Below are 23,531 nucleotides of genomic sequence, written 5' to 3'. Positions count from 1 at the left end.
CTGCTCCTTTTTAGGGGCGAAGCCCCTTAGGGGCTCGGGCTGTCAGCATCTCCTGTCGTCTCGGGTAATCACGGTACAAAGACACCAGGGGCGGTATTCTCGTAACTGTCCCTTTTGAAAACGTCCCTTTTGCATCCATTTCACCGTGACGTACTTCCGGTTAAGAAGTGGACGTTGGCAGCATGGAGGAAAATTGGCAGTAGGTTTGCTGCGCTTGCGTTACGTCACTTCCGGTTGTTTGCTTTTATCCAATCAGGGCTTGCCAAAATGGACACTTTTGAAAGGGACGCAAAAGGGACAGAACTCGAGAATACCGCCCCAGGACACTCATTTTACAACGCCTCGCGCTAGAACGTAACGCGTACTAAAAGAACACGCCGGGTCACTCGTCTCCCAACGCCTCGCACAACAACGTTTCACCTCCGTGGATTTAAACAAGATTTAACCCAATCAGCATGCGCCGTGTGGCACGAGAGAGGCAATGGCGCACATTTGCTCCAGAAATGCTCTTCTCTGCGATGGACGTTGGACTGCAAGCTCGCAGAAACACTCGTTTTTGTTATGGACGCTGATCTGCAAGCTCGCAAGGAGCGAGAACGCCCGCTCGCCCGCGAGTAGGCGCTAATTCTGAGGGCAAACGAAATCCTGAACTTGGCCCGATCTACGACTCATCAACACCAGGAGCATTAAGATCATGGGGAAGAAATCAACTACACGATTGCTGACTGTGTATAATAAATGCAGATATATATATAGTTGAAACAAAATCGTCCTTCCTATGTCTCTCATTGCCCCATTAGCAGCAACTTTGATGTGGGAAACACCGGCACACACCGCATGCTCCGCACCTCCCCAGGTTTCACGTTAGTGGAGATGGCCCGGGATTTATAACTTTCTTATTGCGTGGCTTAACTGTAATATAACTAGACATGCACAGTCTTTGTCAAAATTTTCTAGGCCATGACATATGTTTCCGGGCCGTAAAGGATTCAATGAACAAGTTTAATGTTCAAGTATTCTTCTATGACAATAAAGAAGAATGGTTCTTTCGGCAACTTTCTGGTGTAGAACATTTTGGTCTCACTGGAGAGAAAGGGTTACATTTTAAATTCTTTGTGGCTTATGAATGTTTGGTATGGCCTAGAAACTTTCGCCAAAAACTACCTATTTAAATAAAGGTGAACACTCCCTGGTTGAAGGAACGATAAACACAAAGTACAGGTTCCGTTTATTCAAAAGATCGACACGTTAGGATAGCAGACTTGACAATGTTAATTACATGTCAAGCAGCTAGTCTACTATAAAGTTCCGAGTGAACGTCCACCCCTGAAACATCGCCCACTCCCCTTTAGTGGTGAAATATTTAATTTACTAAAAGGCCCCTAAGATCACCCACCCCCTCAAATCAATGGCCTTAGCTCCGATGAGTGGACAAAATAAACACGAATCATCTATTCATGTGTTGATGCGGTAATTTATTTGTCCTTTCCGCACTTGTGCCGAAAGTTCGCTTATCCGGTATTTTTGCCTGATACTACCTCCGTAGCTTCGGTTGGCGGTGCAGCCACTTTTTCCTAGTTTTTCGCTCCTGACCAGAAAGATCGGCCATCCTGTATTTTTACTTGATATCTCTGTACTTTGGGTGGGCGTTCTTTCGAAACTTTACGGTCAATAAGTTAAAAAAAATCAATGGCCACCTTCTCACACCGCCTCTACGACATGACAAAGAATTGCTTCCGGGGACTGGCAGCAACTGATGTAGGCTCCTTCCTGTCAATCAGCATGATTATGTGACTGTAGTGGTGCCTCTACTTTCATAAGATGCTAGCATGGAATTAACAGACCAATTATCCCTTTTCTGGTGCCTTCCGAATAAAGTACTGCCAACCTCGTGTAGCAGAAAGTGGGAAATTGGCTGGAAAAAAGAAAGATCATCATTATCACTTGTGCTTCTCTCTACCCTTTGGTGAAAACAGCGCCTGTTAGGACCGGAACAGCATTGAGCAAGGTACCAAAGGCTGGTTCTCCCAAATAAAACAGGGATGATGTAGGTTGTCTTTGCGGTCTACAGTTCCTCCATTAGCAAATGGTCTCAAGAGTACTCGTTACTTGTGGCAAAGAGGAAGTCCACACCCCCCCCCAAGTAACGCACTCCAACCCCTATCGTGCACGAACAAGCTTCCCTTCAGCTGCAAAGCCAGCAGCCCAGTGGTGCAGCCGGTCGTGGCTGACGGGAGGAGGCCAGGGCACACACCTGTACGGCGGGGGCTCCCCTGGCGTCCAGGGGCAGGGCACCCCGCGACACATGCACCGGTTCTATGAGCCGCTGCACCAGTGGCATGGCCGCCTGCTGCTGCCTGCCGCCACTCCCTGCCGCTCAGCCACAGGACGCACTGCACAGTGCAGCAGAGACACGGGGCTCAGAGGCGGCTTCCAACTGCGGTCAAATTGCACTGCACCCACAGGTGTCTGTTTTCAGTGAGCATAACCCAACTCCTCCCCTGAACAGTCCCCTTTCCCATTCTTCTACTCTCCCCCATCTTCACTGCATGCAATTCTGCCCCACAGACCCCTGCTCCCCACACTGTCTATGGGTGCTGAACACTGAAGCAACTTCAACAACTTCAAGAGTCACAGAGGGTGCACCAACCCCTCCCCCCCCCCCCCCCCCCCTTTTCTTGTGAAAGAGCAAATGTAACCAAACATCGGTCGTTTTCACTCCTGCTAGTAAAGCTTTAAAAAGTGTTCTTAAATAAAACCATCAAACCGCACCTTCTGAAAACCCAGAACAAATATAGGAAGCTACATTCGCCTTTCTGGTCACAGGAAATTTCAAATACTTCCAGCGAATTCCCAAGAAATGTATCCCACAATACAAGGACACGAATACACATGCTGAAATACTGCGTTAAAATTTAAAAATGTGATTCAGTCTAAAACACTTAAAGGAGCCATGAAGAGAAAATGCAAGTTGGTTTTATTCGAAAGATTTCGTGTTTTATAGTGCCCCCAGCGCTTGTCCGGATACAAACGGTGCTTTATTCACTGAGAAATTAAACAATTTAGGTTAAAATTTTGATTTTCCCGCTCAATCGTGCGTTATCGTGGTCCCAAGTGACATCACTGAAACCGACCGCTCTGCAGCCTAGAGTACCTTCATTCACGCATCCGCCGTACAGGGTAGAGACACGTATACGCTGGCGCCGCCATGTTTGGTTGCTCGCTCGCCGCCGAAGCAAGTCATTGTGTCAAAACCGCGCTAAAATTATCTCCGCAACGCGGTTTACTGAAGAAGTTTGAATCATATTGTCTGTTTCGCGTTGCTAGGTCTCGTGGGAAACGAAAAGAATAACGCGCTGAACCCGTTGGCCCAATTGCGGCGGCACGGGACCGTTCGAAGGTTGTCTCCACCCTGTCTAGCGGTGTTGGTTTGTTCCCGCGTTTCTTTACGTTCCGTGGCCTAGATGGCGCCACCATACCGTGGCAAGCGTTTGGTTTGTTTTTGCCCGCATTTAAACCTGGCTTGTTTTTGTTCTGGAAGAAAATATTCGTTCCCTGAAACAGTGCTCGCTTGACAAATGGGGTCACGTAAGACACCGTTGCTTGCGTCAATCGGCCAGTGTCGTCTGAGACAACCCCAAGCCCCGTAGTGCTGTGCAGCGAAACCAGGCATGCTGTGCGCAGTACGAACAGCAGAACGCATCAGTACTTCTATGTTTATATGTGCTTTCGTAACTTCCACTGTTTGTCCCATCATTCTTATTGCTTTGTAAAGAATGTGCCCTAAATTTAAGCGCAAATCGCTCGTTCGTCTAGTTTGTAAGTTCTACCTAATTTGCGTCTGCTTCTGCCAGCCTCCGCCAATCGCAGAGCTTAGCCCATGTGACGACATAGGTTCTGTTGCGGGAAATGAGCTGGTGGGTCGCATGACCATTCCCGTTTTTCCTAATTATGTAGCTTATTTGAGCGAAGTTTACGTTAAAAGTGGTGTCAGTATGATTCTAATGAGACAATCTTTTGAATGAACCAAACTTGTGTTTTCTCTTCATGGCTCCTTTAACAATGCAGGATAACACAGAAAACAGTATAAACATTTCAAGGCAAACAAGGCATGGCTCGAGGCACTAACACCAGCAAGTTGTAAAGCAAAAAGAAAACACTGCTGTACATATCAAAGTGATTTTTCTAAGATATACAAATTAAACTTCAGCAAATGGAACTTCTACAACACCTTTTCCCAACAGCACCAGTTTGGTCCCCACCCAAAGCCATCCAGCCTGAACTCTGGAAATAAGCTGTCTGAAGAAATAAAATTGGTGGCTGTAAGAAGAAAGTACCAGAAACGACTATCAATGGGGAAATTACAAGGCAACAAAGTTTTGTTTGTCATACAATCTTAGAACGGAAACGCAAATTCTTGGAAACAGGTCAGCCTATTTCAACAATAATAAACAACCGACTGCCTTTGTATTGCAATACAATCGATTCAACAAAGAAGCCTTTCGTAACAATAGAAATACATTTTTCAAGCATACCTTCCTTGATAATAACTACAGGTTTCAGAGGGCTAAGGTACTTAGCATTCGATCTAGCCCAGCCTTGGTACAAAGCTATAACAGAGTTTCTTGTTTTGATGGGAACAACCAATAGGCGACAAGAAGAAAAAAATGTTAGTTTACAACTCTAAAATTTAAGTGTGGTAATTAGCTGGAACGTAGCTGAGGCTACACTTTGGCTACAAGGAAAAGAATCTCGCGGGTGCTGCTACAGTGCATTAAGCCCACAGAGTAAGAAGACAGAAGGCGGAAACTTCACTTCGTAGGGCAGCTGCATAACAGCTAGCAGCAGCTGTTGCGGGAGAGAAAACTACACGGACGCTGCGATCAGCATTCTGCTGCGGAGCGATGGAGTGAATGTGGCTGCTATCATCTCATTCACCGCCACAGCTTCGTAATCTGCATTATATTTCACTGTGATATTAACTGGTTGCTCGTGCCCGCCCGCCGTAATGGGTGTTTCTGTTCCTGTTATATTCTTATTCTCTGTGGCTGATACAAGAACCCAAACCTACTACAATGTACTTGCGTTTGATCCATATTAGAAATACGACCCCCATAACTCGCAACTGCCTTTCCACCACTACAAGATCTCAATGCAATGCAAGGAATGAGAACATGTGAACGGCACTATTTTAGAGTACAACGAAAATTTTCATGCTGCCTAGCTTCGTCCCACACAGCAAGATTACTAAGCAGTTAAATCACATCCTTAGCAAAAAAAAAGAAGAAGAAAGTCTTATGGCCGAGATATAAGCAGAACTGCAAGTGCTGCCATACACACGTGACAAAAACATTTACAAGAGCCTCCATGAGGTGTGAGTCACTGCATATACAAAGGATATCCTGTGCAGCCCAAACGCAGAGTGCAAGTTGTGTGCCCGGATACAAGATTTCCACCAGCACAGGAAACGTTCTCCCTTTCCAACTGAACTGCCGTAGCAATCCAACAAATGCTGTCAGGAGGCAGCAAAACTTCAAATTAAATTTCTCCGAACACTGAGAATGTCTATCCACCACAACACTGATGGCACAATTTTTTTTTTTTTTGCTAGAAGTAGACACTTATACCCGTGCTACACGAGCGTTTAGAAGGCCTTTGAGCTTCTCAAAAGCCTTGAAAACGCGAACGGCCGTACTCTCGGGCACAGTTTCTGCATGCTGTAATTACAAAATTATGTACGATTAAAAACTTGGAGTTCAAAGTACACAATCTTCATCATTTTTCACTTTTTTTTGTTCTCTACCATTCGCTTTACGATCACACGGTAACTACGTACTCTCAACATTGGCGGTGCGAAAAAATAAACTGGCTGTTTTATGCGTGTTATGTGCATTTGTAGATTATTATCAATTTGATAATAATTGTTTTTTTGCCCATTTTAACTCTAAAATTAAATATTTCTCCAGAACGAAACACAGCAGCAGTGGCGACACCAAAACATAGCAGCCAAATGTGGAATCAATCAACTGCCTTTTAGAATTGTTGTGTAGATCGGCAGAGCTCCTTCCAGTTCAAATGGCATTTGAAATTTCGAAAGCCATTCAACTCAAATGCCCTTTCAAACACTTGTGTAGCACAGGTATTATACAAGCAGCTTCATTCGAACTGCATGCAAGGTAAAGAAAAAAGCTTTTGATGTTCATTTCCAGTTTTTTGGTGCTGCAAGTGGTCAAAAATAGTGATATGGGGCCCATAAAAACCAAATTTAAGCACATTACATATATAAGGAGTACCCTACTGGCACAAGGTGGCACTTGTTTAATGCTGGCTTCCTCAAACGGTGGAGCTACGATTGAGTAAATTATGTGTAATCGCAGTGAAACACGGACACCTTGCAGGTACCCTTATCAACCAGGTGCGTTATCAAAGCTATGACGAGGTTTTAGTGCCAGGAACGTTGCCCGGCTAAGACCCCTATATAAGGCAAAAGTAGACTCGATAAAGCCGCGCTTCTGAAGTGTTTTGTTCCTTCAAGACGAACAAAGTCCCACGGGCCACGCAATGCCGATCGGGACGACAGTCACGGTCCGTCGCAACTGGGAAGTTAAACGATAATCGGTGCAATGATCACTGAAATACCTTTTTAGTGACGCAGGTGCAAAAAACTCGAAACTCTTTCTGTGACACACGAACCGCCCCGGCCCGTCAGATAGAGCCGGTGAACTCTGAACCGAGACGACCAGGGGAATTGTTCTCGCCGTTTGAGGACAGCGAACCGTTTTTTCCTTCTTGTTTTGTTTCTCTTAAGCGACCCAGTGCGGCAAAGGACGAGGAAGTTGGGAGAGGCGGGGAGCAAAGGGAGCGATGATTGACCGCCGCGCGTTTCCGCGGCGTCAAACGGCCCACCGCCGGCATGCGTCAAAAAGGCGCGGCTCAAAGAGTAGCGGCGGCAGAACGTAACCTTGTCGCGCCGTAGTCGACACGATCTCGACGAGAGGTTTCGAAACTTCATCGCGCTCGCCATGTCGTGTTCTTCGCGAGGAATCCCGCGCGCGCACGCGTGCCAAAAGTTACAAAATAAAGCAGAAGATAATAAAAACAAGCGCAAGCGGAAAAAGGAATGACCTCACCCACTTCGACAGACGCGAACTGCACGCATTTTTTTTTCTTCTCTCGGGCCATACTCAACACAGCATTGGTCGCACTCCATTCTCTTTATGCAAAAACAATGCAGCCGTCTGATTTGCAATGCTACTGTTATTCGGTTACGTCGACACTGGATAACAACCCTGGCCGTGCGTTCGGCAGCGACGGATGCGAAAGCCAGAGTGATCACCGTACGCGCGTTGAGAGCGATAGCGCAGCGGACACGATCGCTTTCTACCTTTTTACAGGACAGTGCGCTGCTTTAAAGTGTACTTGAAATAAAAGCACCGCGAAACATGAGAAACACACAAAAAACGAACATTACACGTGTTTCTTTCCTTTAAACACGTAACGATTCCTCGTATTAAGCCTATGTATATACAGGAAGTTCGGTAATTGGCTCAAGTTAGGGCGCTGCAGCAAGGGTGCAACGGAAGCTAACGAATCAAGCAACCACTCTGACAAACGCAAAGGAGATTGTGCGAGATGGACGGACACAGCATGCGAAAAAATGCGACAAAGCTAGGAATCAAGCAGCATAAAGCCACTCACCGACACATTTAAAAAATACGCCGGCACTCCAGTGGAACGTTCTTGCCTCCTGTGACACTCTCTATATTGATATAAGCCTACTTGCCGCAAATATGTTAAGAATGCTTAGATAAACACCTTAAAAATGTCATTTCACTCGCCGCCCGACTGGCTGCTGCCACAACCTTCAGCACAAGATGGCGACCCAGATGACACTTCTTATGATTCATATTTTCTTAAAAATTATGGCTATTAGTTGACAGTAAATACACATACTTTTCTCAAGTAAATCCTAGCTACTTTGTTTTTTTAATTTTTGCAAACTTAAAAACTAACTTAGTAACTGCGGTCCGCAGGTCTGAAACGCCAAAATGGCGGCATTGTTGTCGCTGTGCGAGTACGCGAGTAGCGACGACGATGATACGAAGAAGCAGGAAGAACCGAAGGAAGATCATTCAAAAGCGCCCAGTACAACGCAGGTTATTGCTACGATTCGGAACAAATATAATTTGAATGCAGCCCCTGCCGTCGCTACCAAGGTAAGACAGCATGATCGCATCAGCCGTTTGTCACTTCACTGGCTTCGGACACCCGATTTGTTTGTTGATACGTTCGCTACAAATCATCTGGGAAAATCTTGTAGGGACTGTACCGCGCTGTGTTGGAGAGCATCTTAAAAGCTACCGTTACCTGCTTATACTTGCGATGTAACAGTGCAGTGGTTATCAATTGTTTCCACTTGCGTCGCAGGAGGCTGTCGGCGGTGTCAAGCCGATCGACCCCAACAGCAAGGAATTGTTGTATAATCCGAAGTTTGAAAACCTCTTTGCACCTGTCGTGAGTACCCGTATTCCTGTCCTTTTTAAACAGGAAGCACCATAACTGAGCCACGTGTGGACGACGGTGGCTTACCGTCGGCTTAATGTGCTGAACGGCACAGCACATAGCGTTTGACACCCTGTCGTCTTTTCCCTGCTCCCGATAGAGTGATCGTGTCAAGCCACTGTGTGCGGCGTCATTTCGTACGTGTAGATATTCGTATACTTCACTGCACCCTTCTTCTGCAGGTTGGCCCGGAAAACCCTTTCAAAACTCAACAGCAAAAGGCAGTGAAGAACACCCTTGCTGGATATGTCGAGCCTGCGCATGTCAATGACTTCCATTTTGAGTCCCAAAGGCTCACGTTCAGCAGTTATGGTGAGTGCTTCCTTCCCAAGCAGCCTTCCCAAAATCGAATCTCGCCATTTGGACGATAGTAGTTTAGCTTTACAAAGTTTCAACGCTTGTTTAAAGGAAGGCATATTAAAAGAAGCAAGAAAGTGTACAAGATTTCGCAAGGAACACTGCCTGTTCGTATGTGCGTTTTTTTTTTTTTTTGGCATTTCATTCCTTCCTCTTATGCCAATTTTTTTAAGTACACCGAGTTTGGAGATATTCTTCAAAAGTCCCCGCCAGTGTGAATTATTGTGTTCATTTCCATGCCACAATCATGCGAGTCTGCAGAAAAAATTGTGAAAGAGTGCATCGACGGCTCATCCAAATCAAGCATGCATGGTTATACCCCGTGCCACACGTGCACAAAAAATGACATTAAGTGGTTAACGCCTCAAGGAACCGAATGGCATTATTTGAGTGGGCTGTGGTGTTAGGCATGATGGTGATAATAACCGAAAAGAGAAATGCACTCATGTTTTGCAAGTTTTTGACATGGAGAAAAACTTCTTGGAAGGGTTAACAATGATTTTTGTGAAAGAAATTAATTATGAGGAAGAGTGCTTTCTAAGAAGTGGTATGAGTTGTCTTCAGTAGGTGCCGTCGCCTGCCAGCGGTAGCCAAATCCGAAATATTCAAAACGAGTAACATGACATTCCCCCTTCTGCCGCTGTTTTAGTGAACTTTGCCTTCTACAGAACTTCGCCATCCAAGTGTTCAAAAAAATCATCTTATTTCAACGTTCAGCTACGTTTTTGCATCAACACTCTGGTGCAGAGAGTTTCGTTGGTTTCATTTGGTGCTCATCGCATTCGGGAGTAGGCAAATTTAAGAAGTTCGTGAAGGCAAATGAGTCGTGTTGAACTCTTTAAAGGGGCCATGCAGACAAAATGCAAGTTTATTTTATTCAAAAGATTTCGTGTTTTATAGTGACCCCAGTGCTTGTCCGGCAGCAAACAATGCTGTATTCACTGAGAAATGAATCAATGTGAGTTAAAATTTTGATTCTCCCGCCAAATCGTGTGTTTTCGTGACGTCTGCCATGAAGTCACAGGGGCGGGTATTCAAACGAACTTCCGGTGCATCATTATGCTCTGCAGCCTCGCTTACTGTCACTCCTCTCAGATGGCGCTACCATACGGAGCCACAAACAGTTGTCTGCCGTTGCTTTATTTCTGGCCATATTTGCACCTGGCTTGTTTTCATTACGGTAGAAAGTAATCATTTCGTGCAACATGGGGCATGCTCGACCACCAGGGTAACGTAAGACAACGTCGCTTACGCCAATTGGCCAGTGTCATGTAAGAAAACTCCAAAGCGCTGCACTGCAGCGAGAAAAAGGATAGTGCGCATCGGTACTTCTATGTTTACGTGCCTTTTCGTAGGTTTCATTGTTTATCCACCATTCTTACAGCCGTAAAATGAACACGTATTACACTTAGGCGCAAATAGCTCGTTCGGCAAGATTATAAGCCGTGCCTAATTTGCTTTTGCCGGCCTCAGCCAATCGCACAGCTTGGTCATGTGACGTCATAAGTTCTGTGGCAGGAAATGAGCTAGTGGGTCGCATAGCCATTTCCTTTTTTCCTAATTATATAGCTCATTTGAGCGAGGTGTGTGTTAAAAGTGGTGTCAGTATGATTCTAACGAGGCAACCTTTCAAATGAACTGAAGTTGTGTTTTGTCCGCATGGCCCCTTTAAACCAAAAATGACATTAGAGCGAATGGCGTTAGATTTTTGCGTGTAGCAACGAATTTATAGCATTAAAACTTATAAGCACTTAATGTCATTTTTCGTGTACGTGTGGCACGGGTATTAGTTTTGTAGTGATGGTTGCCATTCGGTGTGGCAGCGTATGCAGCTATGGACGTTGGACATTTACCATTCTGCGAATTGCAATTTTTTGTGGATGGGTCACAGATATTTTAGAACTATCCTTTGCATGAATGGTTTTTCTTTTCTTTTTGACTGACTGAATAAACTGTATTATTTGTTGAACGTCCCTTTGGGCTCTGCAAAGTTTTAATGATACATTGCAGCTCCTTCTGGACAGGGAAGGTACATTTGAGGAAACTCCCCGAATCAAGGATTGAGGAGCGCCTGCTACTCGGCTCTGCAAAAAAGAGCTTCCAATGTAAGCCATACCCTGTGTCACAATGTGCAGGATATGCGTTGGACCCCACGGCCGACGGGTCCATGGATGAGGGCCACCGGATGATCGGATCGACCGAGAGTGGTGCTCCCGATAGCAATGCCCTGACAGTGTTTGAGAAGACAAAAGTCCGCGCGGGGGACAAGAGGAAAAAGGCGAAGAATAACGACCCTGCGGACATTGAGGGCTTTGCCGGTCCCTGGGCCCCCTTTAAGGACGAGAAGAGGAACCTCAAGCCCACCGAGGTATGGCCTGGCCTTCCTACTTTCACAATGGGCTGTTCAACTGTAGGGGTGTGACACTTCAAAAGGCAGCTGGATTTGGTTCTGATACAGGAAGTACAGCCGTTGGTAGCAGCTGGCTTGGCTCTGGCAGCAATGATAATGTAATGCTCTTGTGTAAGTTCTCCCGACTCTTTCCGTGTAAGTATCCTGCCGCTCGATTGCTTTATTTCTGTTTGCCTGGTCATGTTGCTGCCTAGTGAGACAGCTAGCTGAGGCGGGGACAGCGTGACCGCGGTGACATTGCTGCTCTTCTGTTTGCACTTGCAAGGAGTGACATCATTTTGCTTCAGCCAGCGTCAGATTGCTGGGAATTGGTGCTGTGGCGGATTTCATCGCTCCTTTATGTTAACATACCAAGAAGTGTCACTTGTCACCCTGTGTGTAAAAGTGGCCTTTGGGTTGCAACTTCGCAGGTGTCGTTCGGCAATGCTGCTGCTGCTGACCTTTTGCAAAGAGTTTACTCAAAACAAATTTCTGTCCCACCAGCAGGGATTAAGAGGAGGAATTAGGCACCTCGCAAAGTTATAAGAAACTGCGGTTTAAAAATTATTTTGAGAATGAGCGAGTTTGCCGTGAGTGAGTGTTCCGCTTTGATGCCGCAGGAAGAGCAAGAGGAGCTGGATGAAATCCTGTCGAAGAGGAACAAAAAGGGCAGGCACACGGAAGACAAGCCCATGGAGGAGAAGACGGTGTTGCACAGTAAGTGGCCCCCTTCTTGAAGCCAAGTCCTGGCTACAGCGAGTATTTGGGTATTTGTGAAAGGAGAGAGGCTTTGAATAGATGCTTAGGACGAAACTTAATTTTTCCCACTATGCGGCAGTGTGCAGCAGAGTTGGGTTCCAGGAATGTTTAGGAGCTGCTCAATACCTGCCCTGCTTATATTATGTCACTGTTTCATACTTGACTGACATCAAACTCGGAGGTTTTTTTGTGCAATCAAGTGTGGAAGATTTGTCTGTAGAGCTAAGCTGCCATTCGCCACTGCATTGCTGCTGGTGAACTAGAGAACTGTGTCAAGTGGCCACCTTGCGAAGGCCTTGCACCGCAGTAAAGTGTTTGTGGGGAATTTCTAAGCTAGCATTGCCAACCCTGTCCTCACCGACACTGCCGCTCACAAGTTCTCTCTCCCTCTCCTTCCCTCCCTGGCTGGCGGTGGCAGTCAAGGACGCGTACGACTACCAGGGCCGGTCGTTCCTGCACGTGCCCCAGGACGTCGGGGTGAACCTGCGCTCGAGCGAGCCCCCCGAGAAGTGCTTCCTGCCCAAGCGGCTCATCCACACCTGGTCGGGCCACTCCAAGGGCCTCTCGGCCATCCGCTGGTTCCCCCGCTCCGCCCACCTGCTCCTCTCCTGCAGCATGGACTGCAAGGTCAAGGTGCGCACAGCCTCCTCCTCCTCTCGCTTCACGCTGTGCCTGCCTGCTGCCTGTTGGGTCGCATTTTCTGACTCGTCAAATTCTGACTTGTTCCCTGGCACCTCCCCCCTGCCAGCTGTGGGAGGTGTACAACGAGCGCCGGTGCGTGAGGACGTACAATGGGCACAGGCAGGCGGTTAGGGACATTGCCTTCGACAACAAGGGCGAGCGCTTCCTGTCAGCCGGATACGACCGCTACGTCAAGCTCTGGGACACCGAGACCGGTACGTGGCCAGCAGAGCTGCTGATGTTGTCACCTCCCTCCAGAAACGTCAATCGAAAGCCCACATGTTCATTAATGCGAGCTCGGATACTGTGCCACTTGCACCAGAGGTCATATTCAGGGGCGGATCCAGGTTTTTCGAGCGGGGGCGTCAGCTGCTATCGGTGATGATGATTATGATGATGATGGCAGTGGTGGTGATGAGGAGGTAAAGGAGGAGATCAGCGACTTTTTTTATTCACCAGAATTTCGAAAAACCATAAATACAAAAAATTGAAAAAATCACCAACTAGGCTTTTTTTAGCACCTTAGGGGTCATCTCATTGGGGGTACAAATTAAAAAATTAAGGGGGGGGGGGATCAGGACATCTGGACCCCCCCTCTGGATTCACCAATGGTCGTATTTTTTAAATCCATAGTCGTGATGCAGCCTGTAATGCTGCATTCACAAGGACACTGACATTCTTTGCGCCTTGTCGCAAAGTAGTGTGCAGTCCTCATCGGCACTACATTTTGTGAGCTTCTTGAAGCATTAGCAAGGCTGTAGGACTTTGCCAGTCTAACAACAAGCACTCGGACATTGCTCAAAAAAACAGCTGCCATGGCTATCCTCAACATCTCATTGGTCACTGCTCTGTCGATAGTGGGTGTTGCATGGGTACGCAGTTACTGTCTTGTACTCAAAAGTAGAGGTTTATTCTGAGACATAGAAAAGGTGCTTATTCCATGTCCCATGTGGTTTGTGTGTATTGTCTCTCTGAGTGTTCGGCCAATGAGTGCAATTACCATTTCCTGTCGTTGTTTGTGACGGTCCTTTTTTGGTGCACTTCTGCAGGCAACTGCATATCAAGATTCACCAATCGCAAGGTTGCCTACTGTGTCAAGTTTAACCCTGACAATGACAAGCAGAACCTGTTTGTGGCTGGTACCTCCGACAAGAAGATTGTCTGCGTGAGTGTTGCTCCGCGGTTTTTGCTCGTTTTTGTTTGACAGGCTTGCCATTTCATGCATTAGAATTCAGTACAATCAAAAGTTAGGGGATGAGCATTGCACCTTATAGTTAACAGTTTTCTGCCCACGCCCTTCGAATCGATAATAGTTTATCGACGCTTTCAAATTCGAACTTTGACGTTTTCATATTCGAATTTGGTGCTTTCCAAGTGCGCTCTGATAGCTGGCACCATCGACTGAGTAGTAGGGACACTCGTTGCTTTTGTCTTTTCACGCGGCGGCAATTTTTATAGTGCTGCTGAAGTCGTGTGACGGGCACATTGGAAATACGGCGATGGCATCAACACGCACGACCACGCCACGGAAACGCCACATTTCTAGCGATTTAGACGAGCCTGCACGAGAATTTTTGGATGATATTAGCAGCACTGACTCCTAATACAACTTTTATTCATCTGATTTTAGCGTGGAAAGCGAAAGTGTTTGTAAAACCAGCCGGGAATCTTATGCCTCTGTTCAACACAAGCCCCAGAAAATGCAAAAGTATTGAAACTGTAAATTGTGCTAGGAACAAAAAAGAGTGGAGCAGAAAGCTAGTGTTTTCTGCTATGCATGCGCAGCCAACCTATTTTTCACAAGTTTGAGGAACTGGTTCCCCAAGGGCATGGAACCCACTACGAAGTGGTTTTCTTCTTTTGTTTGTTTGTTTGTTTTTAAGTCAAGAAATTTTGAAGTTAGGCATTTCATACTTGCAGGAGTTATGCACTGCTAGTATGTGTACAAAACCTCTCTCTCTCTCTCTCTCTCTCTCTCTCTCTGTGTGTGTGTGTGTGTGTGTGGAGCAACACCAGGTTTTTTTGCTCATTTTTTGTGTTTGTCTCAGAAGTTTTCTCTACAGCTTTTTCCCTTTTCGTCCACATAAATATTCCTGTTTGAAACAATTACCATTGCAAAGTAAATTTACCCTGCTACGTTTCAATACCAAACACTGATATGTTACATATTTCTTGCGACCGGGAAAAATTCTTTGCTAGACTACCCAAAATCACTGCAGAATCACAAGTTTTTCTTTTTGTGTTTGCGTAGTGCTATAACTGTCACTATTATGGGGTCCATAGTACTCCATAAGATTACTTCCGGTAATAAACAAATCAAAAATTCAGCGGCCCGCTCATGAAGCACTTGTCTACGCAGAACAGGTGAAGTTGTTGTTGCAACCCCTTTCTCGCCCTCTCTCCGTCTTTTTGGCAGTGGGACATCCGGAGCAAGGAGATAGTGCAGGAGTACGACCGTCACCTGGGTGCGGTGAACACGATCACCTTTGTGGACGACAACCGGCGCTTCGTCTCCACCTCGGACGACAAGAGCATGCGCGTCTGGGAGTGGGACATCCCCGTCGACATGAAGTACATCGCCGACCCCTCCATGCACTCCATGCCGGCCGTCACGCTGTCGCCAAATGGTGCGCCGCCTTTGTCTCCCTGGGAGGCTGCTGCTGCGCTGCGAGCAGGGGCCTGATGTGTTGTACAGAGAATGCTTTTCCGTTTAAGTGGCGGTGCTCCTTGGGGTATGGGATCCATTTTCCTCTAGCAAGCTCCATTGTCCGCTATTGTTTTCCAGAGCTCTATGCTCAAAGCTTATTAATGCACAGATTACTGTAGTTGTATGAACTTTGTCGGGGCAAATTTGATAGCCGGGAATGTCTCATTCTTTGGCTGTTGCAAGCATCTTCCCATGCAGTTGCATGTGAGAAGGGCTTCTCTTTGTTGTTGCTCTCTGCTAATGTCCCTCCGTCATATTGAGCTGCCTCCCAGCAACACAGTTGATGTTTTCTGTGGCTACAATCACCTTCTTGTTGAAGGTAACTCCACTACTTTTGCAGTTTTTGCATTTTGCTGCTCCAATGTGAAGGAGCAACAGCTTGATGTGGCCTGGTTGGTACAACACGATCAAAGGTTTTAAGGCGCAAGAAAAAACGCGGACACTATAAGAAAGCGAACAAGACAAACGGAGTGCTTCATTTGTCTTGTTCGTTTTCTTCTAGTATCCGCATTTTTTTTCTTGCGCGTTAAAACCTTTGATCATGAAGGAGCAAAAACGTGATTTCCGAAAGCGAGCTTTTCATGTAGGTTCTGTGCTGGTGAGAAGTGCACTCATTGTTGAAGTCGTCACGTTGTGGAGGCCTCACTGTTGCTAGGTGCCGCCTTCTGCAAGATACAAGATGGCAATGATGTTGCAGCAAAAACAGAATCAAAGCGTTTAGGCCAATCTTAGGCTGAAATTTTTGTTGGCAACCAAATTTAGTGCGAGGTGGAAATTTGAGACGGCAATAATTAAAAAAAAAACGTGATAAATTTGGATTTATAGTGTAATTGCAGCTTTCAGCAATGTTTCATACCTGTGCCAGGCTTTTCACAAGCAGACTTATATATAGACCCCTGTAGGAGAAGTACCATGAAAAATATCTCAGTAAAACTGTGTTTGCGCATTTAATCCAATTTCTAATGTGTCTACCGAGATTTGTTACCTTGACCCAAAAAGCTAAAATGTTTTCTCCGGTCCTAATTAGGTTAAGGAAGCGCATAACAAAGTGTAAGGAATGTAGACGCAACAGATAAAGTTCTCAGATAAAGGCCATTTACTGTTTGTATTTCCTCCCTTTGCAGGAAAGTGGCTGGCCTGCCAATCCATGGACAATAAAATTATGATCTTCTCGGCCCTCAATCGTTTCAAGTTGAACAGGAAAAAGACCTTTGAGGGGCACATGGTACGTGTTCTCAGTCAGACGTGATGCCTCCCTGTATTGTTCTTTTTTGGTGGAGTTGGTGCTGTGGACAGAAAGCATTTTTCAACAACTCGTTCTACCTCTCATATTTCAGGTTGCCGGTTACGCCTGCAGTCTGGACTTCTCACCGGACATGAGGTAAGTTTCCTTCACTGTGTGATGACACAAAGACTGATTTAAAAAATCCCGGGCCATCTCCACTGACGTGAAAACTGGTGAGGGCCGAAGCATGCAGTGTATAAGTGTATTCTTGGTGTTTTAGCTTTTTTTCCAACGGACATGAAACCGTTGGGGGATAGCGGTATACAGCTTTGCTGTAGAAGTCTGTTGTCTTTGAAGCACGAAGCTCTGTAGCACGAGGTGTCAACGAGTGTACCGGTGTTGTTTTAGTACGCGTTGCGAAGCACTCCAGCGCAAGGCGTAAACGAGTGTCCCAGTGTTTTAGTACCGTGATTACATGAGACGAATGACGATTAGGACGATGACAGGAGACGCCAACAGCCCCAGCCCTAAGGGGATTCGCCCCTAATATATATGTACTGTAATAATTGTAAAAAAATTGTACCAAAGGGCTGTTCGCATGTGACAGTATTTACAAGGGACATTTCAAAGGTGGCATTCCTCTGGTATGCCGATTTTTGGCAGCTCCCATAGCTGAAACAACCTTGCTGCATTAGAGGGGCCCTGAAGAGAGCTCTAAACTTTTTCTCATTAGTGTTTTGCTTCAGCTTGTAGTAAAGTGAGGGACTACATAAGATAGATTACACAGTGCAGCCACAAATAATTCACTTCAACTTCAACTCAACGTACAACCTCTATTACGGCAAAAGTCGGTGGCACCAACCGTCTACCATGTCATGCGCCACGTTTCTGCTTGCACGGGTACGCATACAGCTTGCACCTTCACTGCAGCTACCTGATCTCTGGCGATGCCGACGGCAAGCTGTACATCTGGGACTGGAAGACCACCAAGGTGTACAGCAAGTTCAAGGCCCACGACGCTGTGTGCATCAGCGCCCTGTGGCACCCACACGAGACCTCCAAAGTGGCCACTGCCGGCTGGGACGGCACCATCAAGTACTGGGACTGAGCCACCCACCCTCCCACCTTTGTATGTCACCGCATTCGAGAGAAGAAAAAGCGGAGAACGCTGTAAATAAAGCCACTGTACAGTACCAAGGACACTGCCGTGATGGGTGTTTGCCTGCTTGCTTGTTTTTGCCTGCCTAGAATCAGAAAAAAAAAAAAAAACTGCAGCATTAGAAGTTGTGGATCACAAAGAGTGAGGGACTTTCATGCTGAGTATTAGTGCAAAGTCAACAAATATTAAGCGCAGCAGTACAAAAGTCCCCTGTATGTTTTGTAATCTGTGTGCTTGGTTCGGAGAAGCATGGGAACCTTTTCCGCTAGGAGGGGGCTACAGAATGGGTGACTTTCTTGGAAGGAACAAGCTGCATGTTTCAGGTGCATTAGTATTTTTAACTTCACAAGGCTGTTCTGATAAGGAAAAGGCAAGGTTTGCTCATGCATAAATTTAAAGATGAAAGATATCTAGAATCTACTGGTATTCCGTACTGTAGTCCACAATGGCCTTGGCCTACGCTGCCTTATTGCCTTCCCCAGCATTTGACTCATATGCCCTGCTTGTATGCATAAGTTATGCATATTTTATCATTACACTGTATTGTGCTTAAATAGTTACCCATATAAAATAATCATAATCTGAGACTGAAGTGCCTTGCTACATTGAACCACAACTAAATTGGGTAGAAAAGTGAGTTTTGAATGAGAGGACCCTTTGAAGTCTGGTGGGTTTCCCATGCTATCAAGCTGCCACAATACCATTTTGCATATGAATTTGTGCCAAGCATTAAAATTAACTGCATTTCTCGGTGAGAATACACTTCACTCAAAGTGTGGCAAGACAGCGCGTGGTTATTTGTCAAGAGTTTAGTAGATGGGAGCGGATAGTTTATGGATTCGTCAATTTCGTAAACGAGAGTGGAGAGGTTATGATGTCATCCCCTACTCTTGTCTTTGTTTCCTACGCATTTACAGAGGAATTGTTGGCAATCTGCCATGGCTCCATCGCTCGTTAGAAGTGAGTGTGTGCAAATGCGCTAGAGAGCATTCAATGACCAATGATATACATTTTGCTCCCTGAAAAGAATGCCCGTTGAGCCCTTCAGGTTTCCAGTGGTTTTCAGCTGCCACGAAATTTTGAAGCCCATGATGCACAAGAGCACAGGTTTTGGGTATAGAAGCATTGTCAAAGAACTTCAAATGCTATGCACGGAAAGTGACACGGCAGTGACATGATGTACGTATGCAGCACGCCCAAGCAAGGGCATCCGCAGAACTTTTTGCAAGGGGGGGCAGCCATTAGCGGGGGAAGGGGGGGGGGGGGGGGTGTATGGTTGGAAAACACCAAAAAGGCGCTATTTGTGGTTACAAGAAGTACAAACAGCAAATTAGAACCAGACTTGGAGGATATACATTGGATTTTGTTACCGAACAAAGAAATAAGATTAATAAAGAAAATGCGAAAAGTTACTGTCACTTTGTAAAGAAGAGTGGCCAGTCTGGCTGCGTGAGGGTTCTTGACTCACGCCAACTGATCACCAGTACACAGTACAATACATTCACATACATAAAACTGCACTCCGTCAATCTTCCTTGAATAGCGGCTGCAGACGCCTCGGGGTTTTATGGGCAAATTGCGAGATGACATGTGTGATGAAGTCTGTTGAAATGGCTCACGCAATAAAGATACTACTCGCCTCCCTGGCTTTCAATGCAGTACAGGCGTACAAGCGTTTTGAGGGGCTGATTTATAGGTTTTGTTTCGGGGCTTGGGTGGTGCCGACATTTCGCAATTTCGAAGGAAAGGGTGTACAAGGTGATGGGACGGCACGGGAGGATGTTACACTCTCCCTACTAGGTGTAGCGGTGAAGATTTTTTGCTAGATATAGCTGCAAATTTATCCGAAAACTGAAGTTCTTGCGGCAAGACTGCATAAATATAGAGTTTAGAGAAAAAACCCCTCAAACCTTTCCGAATTGTTTGCTATCTTCAATAGCCAGCACAGGCAGTCTGTTTCACTGCCGTCACATGACCGGCAATGTTAGTCAGTGTCTAGTCCTGAAGGACATTCCATGCGGATACGCAGGACCTGAGTGTGCTAATCATTTGGGTAGCGTGGATTGTTGCGCTAGTTGGTTCACGTACATAATTAAAAAAACTTTCCGCTAAAGTACGGGACAAAGAAGAGTACGTCGGTGTCGTTATCTCCTCTCTTCCGCCCTTCAGGGCCAAGTTATTTTAATTATGGGCCAGCCAAGTTGTGCAGCTTTTTTGTAGTGCATAAAATATCCGTATTTCCAAGGGGGGGCAGTTGCCCCCCCTTGCACCCCCTTCCGGACGCCCATGCACCCAAGGCAATGATTGGGACTATTCGCCCAAAGTCTGTGCAGCCTGCTTTTTTTTTTTTTAACAGCAAAGCTGTTTAAGCTTGAGTTCTAGCCGTGCCGGGAGTCACTCAGAAATCGGCGCGCCAAAGTGGACAGGAGGAAAATGCTAGGCCAAGAATTGGCGAGAAGGCAGGAGCCGACGCGCAGGTGTGGGGAGTGAGCGTCGTGGCGCAGATGTTCGGGTGGGGAGGCGCACGTCGGAGATTGGCTGCGCCTAGTAATGACGTAAGCCCTGACGTGCAGGTGTTCTCCTAGTTTAGGGTGCCGGAGTGCGCTCGGCTGCATCAGTGTCTGCTTTACCAGTAAGATGGGCTGACCTAATAGAAAAATTCGGCAACCTTCGCAGTTGAGATGCGAAGACTGAGGAAACAGCGGAGCTGGTGGTCTTCACTACCAGCAATAGCAGCAGCTTTACAAGAAGAAAATTTACACCATCTTACCGCGAGGGGAACCATGGGGCAGATGCGACGCATCGGGGGTTGCCGTTGCGTTATTCAAATCGTCGGACGATGCCATCGGAGCGCCGGCGGCGGAACGACTGAGCGGAGCGGTGCACTTACCGCGTTTATATGCAGCGGAATGAGAGAAAGCAGCGCATGCGCATGTGCTAACCGAGCGCAAGCTGCGCACTAACGCACAGCTGGCACGGCGACGGGAGCGAGCTGACCGCGCTGACGCACAGATGGCGCTGCGGTGAGAGCGGCTGAGCGCACAGCTGCCGCGACAACGACGCGGGACAAGGCGAGTTAAAGAGATGCGTCGCATCTAAAATGATATAGAAAACGAAGTTAAAAGGCCATGGAAAAGGACAATCAAAGCTACACAAAAAGACAAGTTAACACCTACGAAAAAGGCCACGTTAAAGCTAAAGAAGAGCCAGATAGAGCTGTATAAAAGCCCTGTTAAAGCTATAGAAAAAGCCGAGTTAAAGCTAGGGAAGACCCCCAGCTCTGCTGTTTCCTCAGTCTTCGTATCTCAGTTGCGAAGGTGACCGGTTTTCTTTCTTTTTTTTTTTATTTTCAGTTAGGCATAGTGTAGTTTCAAGAACTGTGTCTCTGTGCCGAAATCCTCCATATTCTGTGATGGTAGGCTCGCTTTACCCGCAATGTAGCACCTGTTCACTAAGGCCGGCCGGAGTCCCGTTCTCGTGTGCCGTGCCGCAAGCCACAGATCTAGTGGAGCTCGCGCTACTTGCGTGCATACTAGCTAGCCCACCTACTGGTTCGCTTGCGTGTGCGAATATGTTCTTATTTCACTCATTTAATTCGTTATTGCAAATGTCAATGCATTTAAGAACTTGTTGGCAAGGTTTGCCGCCATTGCTCCCCGTTCATTATTTGCTTGACACCCCTGTAAAAGACGCACCACTGCACGGAAGGCTTGTACTACGGCGAAGTGCATCTCAAGAATGCGTGCGCGAGCGATCGTGCTGTTTTCTGGGACGACGGGTCTGCGTATGTGTATTTTTATATTCTCAAGAAGATTTACTTCGGGAGAAAATAGCTACAGAAATGCCGTAATCGTGATAGAAGACGGGGCGGAGATCAGCGGTCATCCAGTCTCGCGCCAGCCGATGGCGGTACGTCGATAACCACTGTTGCTGCTTGGCACGCGCCACCGTCTGCCCACAGTCACTGTCACAGAACAGGGAAGAATGGCCGAATTGGTGAGGCATCGGTAGAAAAAAATTGTTATTAGATGCGACGCATCTCGCCTTGTCCCTCCGGCGTCTTCCGTCGTCCGTAGTCCGCATCCCTCCCCCATTCTCCTCGCCGCGCCAGCTGCGCGCTAACGCCGCTCTCGCCGCAGCGCATTTGCGTGTTAGCGCTCGCTCCCGTCGCCGTGCCAGCTGTGCGTCAGCGCGCGTTAGCGCTCGGTTAAACATCTAACACATGCGCATGCGCTGCTCTCTCTCATTCCCCTCACCGTTAACGCGCGGTACATATAAACGCGGTAACTGCGCCGCTCCGCTCAGTCGTTCCGCCGCTCCGATGACATCCGATGACCACCGATGATTTGAATGGCCTGCTATCGCGATGGTCGGCGCAACCGTACGTAATATAATGGAAACAACAACAAATTGACACGCTAAATGGAAACAAATAACGGAAACGCAACGGAAACCCCACGATGCGTCGCATCTACCCATGGTTCCCCTCGCGGGAAGATGGTGTAAATTTTTTTTAGAGCGTTATTCGCGAAACAAACTGCCTTTTCTGTGCTTTCCTTGGCGTTTTGTGCAATGGTTAGCATAGGAGTGCTCCCCGCCAATCGACTGCGAGTCGCGGCCCGCTGGTCGAAAAGATGGACCCCTTCACTTCGAGTGGTCCGCGTAGTGCTGGCTGCCACATTCAAGCACAAGGTACAACTACATGTACTTAAACTTTGGACAGTGGCGGAGAGCATAGCCGTCCCAGTAGTTGAAATTTTCAAGGTATCGTATTCGAAATCCGAAGGTTGCGATTTCGGTTCCCACCCTGGATGCGTTTGCAAGCGTAAAGGTAGGTAGTCCATCTGTGAAATCGACGTGACCGGGACCGAAGCAACCTCCCGTACTTCCCAGTCTACAATCAGCTCTCGAAAAGTTTGATGCGCAGTAGACAGGAGGAGCAACGGGAGTATGCGACAGGTCGACGTTAAGCCTAACGCCACGCTTTGCAATTTAAAGTCGTCAGTCGGTTACCGCATTTACAGGACGTCACCTGGAGCTAGTTGGCGCTGCACAGCCGGAGTGGAAAAGCGCTGAAGCTTTGAATAAGAGAACGAGGACAGTTCGAACAACACAGGATGATATGTTGTTGTTCCTCCTGTAATTGTTCCCATCGTTCAAAGTTTAGGCGCTTTCCCACTCTGGCGGTTACCGCAGCTTGACGCACAATGAGTATGACGCTTGAAGTAACCACACCTCGATTTACAATGAGTATGTGGAGCGGCTCAACTTGAAGTTCACCTTGCGTTGGGCCTGAACACGTCGACGTTATGTGTAACGTCGCGATTTGAGGTCTACGGTCCTCAAGCGGTGCTTATTGGAAAAAAAAATACTGGGGGCGCATATCTTGCATGATTTGAATCATTATGACAATGGGAATTGGTGAGGGGCCTTGAGTCTCTGACGGCAGCTGTAATCTTCACTGGCCAATAACCTCCCGAGTGGGTGGGCATGATGACGCCGCAGTCGAATTGGAACTGGTGAAGTGGCCGTGAGCTTTTGAGGGCAGCTGTCATCGTCATTGGTCAAGCCCGTTAAGTGTGTATTTGGTATCCGGAACTCCGTACTCAGAAGCTACGAATCTACGGTAGCCTCGTAGAATTAGCTTGGCACACGCGCTATGTAGCTATAAGTCTTTCGCATTCAAAGCATA

The 23,531-nt window shown here is 47.0% G+C and overlaps 2 protein-coding genes across 4 annotated transcripts in view; one reads left to right on the top strand and one right to left on the bottom strand.

The window, feature by feature from the left end:
• Scar (wiskott-Aldrich syndrome protein family member 3 SCAR) overlaps positions 1-7,891 on the bottom strand; it is a 32,364-nt gene extending 24,473 nt beyond the window's left edge. For 2 of the 3 annotated variants that reach the window (XM_077684368.1, XM_077684370.1), the window contains exons 1-2: positions 7,699-7,891; positions 2,255-2,393 (exon numbers count right to left, since the gene is read on the bottom strand). In XM_077684368.1, the coding sequence (XP_077540494.1) occupies positions 2,255-2,341 (87 nt within the window). In that variant the 5' untranslated portion in view covers positions 2,342-2,393; positions 7,699-7,891. The remainder of the gene's footprint in view (positions 1-2,254; positions 2,394-7,698) is intronic. The other variant, XM_077684369.1, reaches the window with a different exon arrangement.
• Positions 7,892-8,026: 135 nt separating this feature from the next.
• On the top strand, positions 8,027-17,882 carry LOC144152860 (pre-mRNA-processing factor 17). Its single transcript, XM_077684371.1, has 12 exons — positions 8,027-8,216; positions 8,428-8,514; positions 8,745-8,874; positions 11,055-11,287; positions 11,929-12,025; positions 12,486-12,700; positions 12,816-12,963; positions 13,798-13,913; positions 15,165-15,375; positions 16,580-16,680; positions 16,793-16,836; positions 17,611-17,882. The coding sequence occupies exons 1-12, from the start codon at positions 8,049-8,051 to the stop codon at positions 17,786-17,788; spliced, it is 1,728 nt and encodes a 575-aa protein (XP_077540497.1). The 5' UTR covers positions 8,027-8,048; the 3' UTR covers positions 17,789-17,882.
• The last annotated feature ends 5,649 nt before the right edge of the window (positions 17,883-23,531 follow it).

This window comes from Haemaphysalis longicornis, unplaced genomic scaffold, assembly GCF_048455015.1.
Source record: "Haemaphysalis longicornis isolate Haplotype H1 unplaced genomic scaffold, Haemaphysalis longicornis Haplotype H1 scaffold_9, whole genome shotgun sequence".
Lineage (NCBI taxonomy): Eukaryota > Metazoa > Arthropoda > Arachnida > Ixodida > Ixodidae > Haemaphysalis > Haemaphysalis longicornis.
Note: the sequence above shows the minus strand (reverse complement) of the source record. Positions and strands in the feature narration are given on the sequence as shown.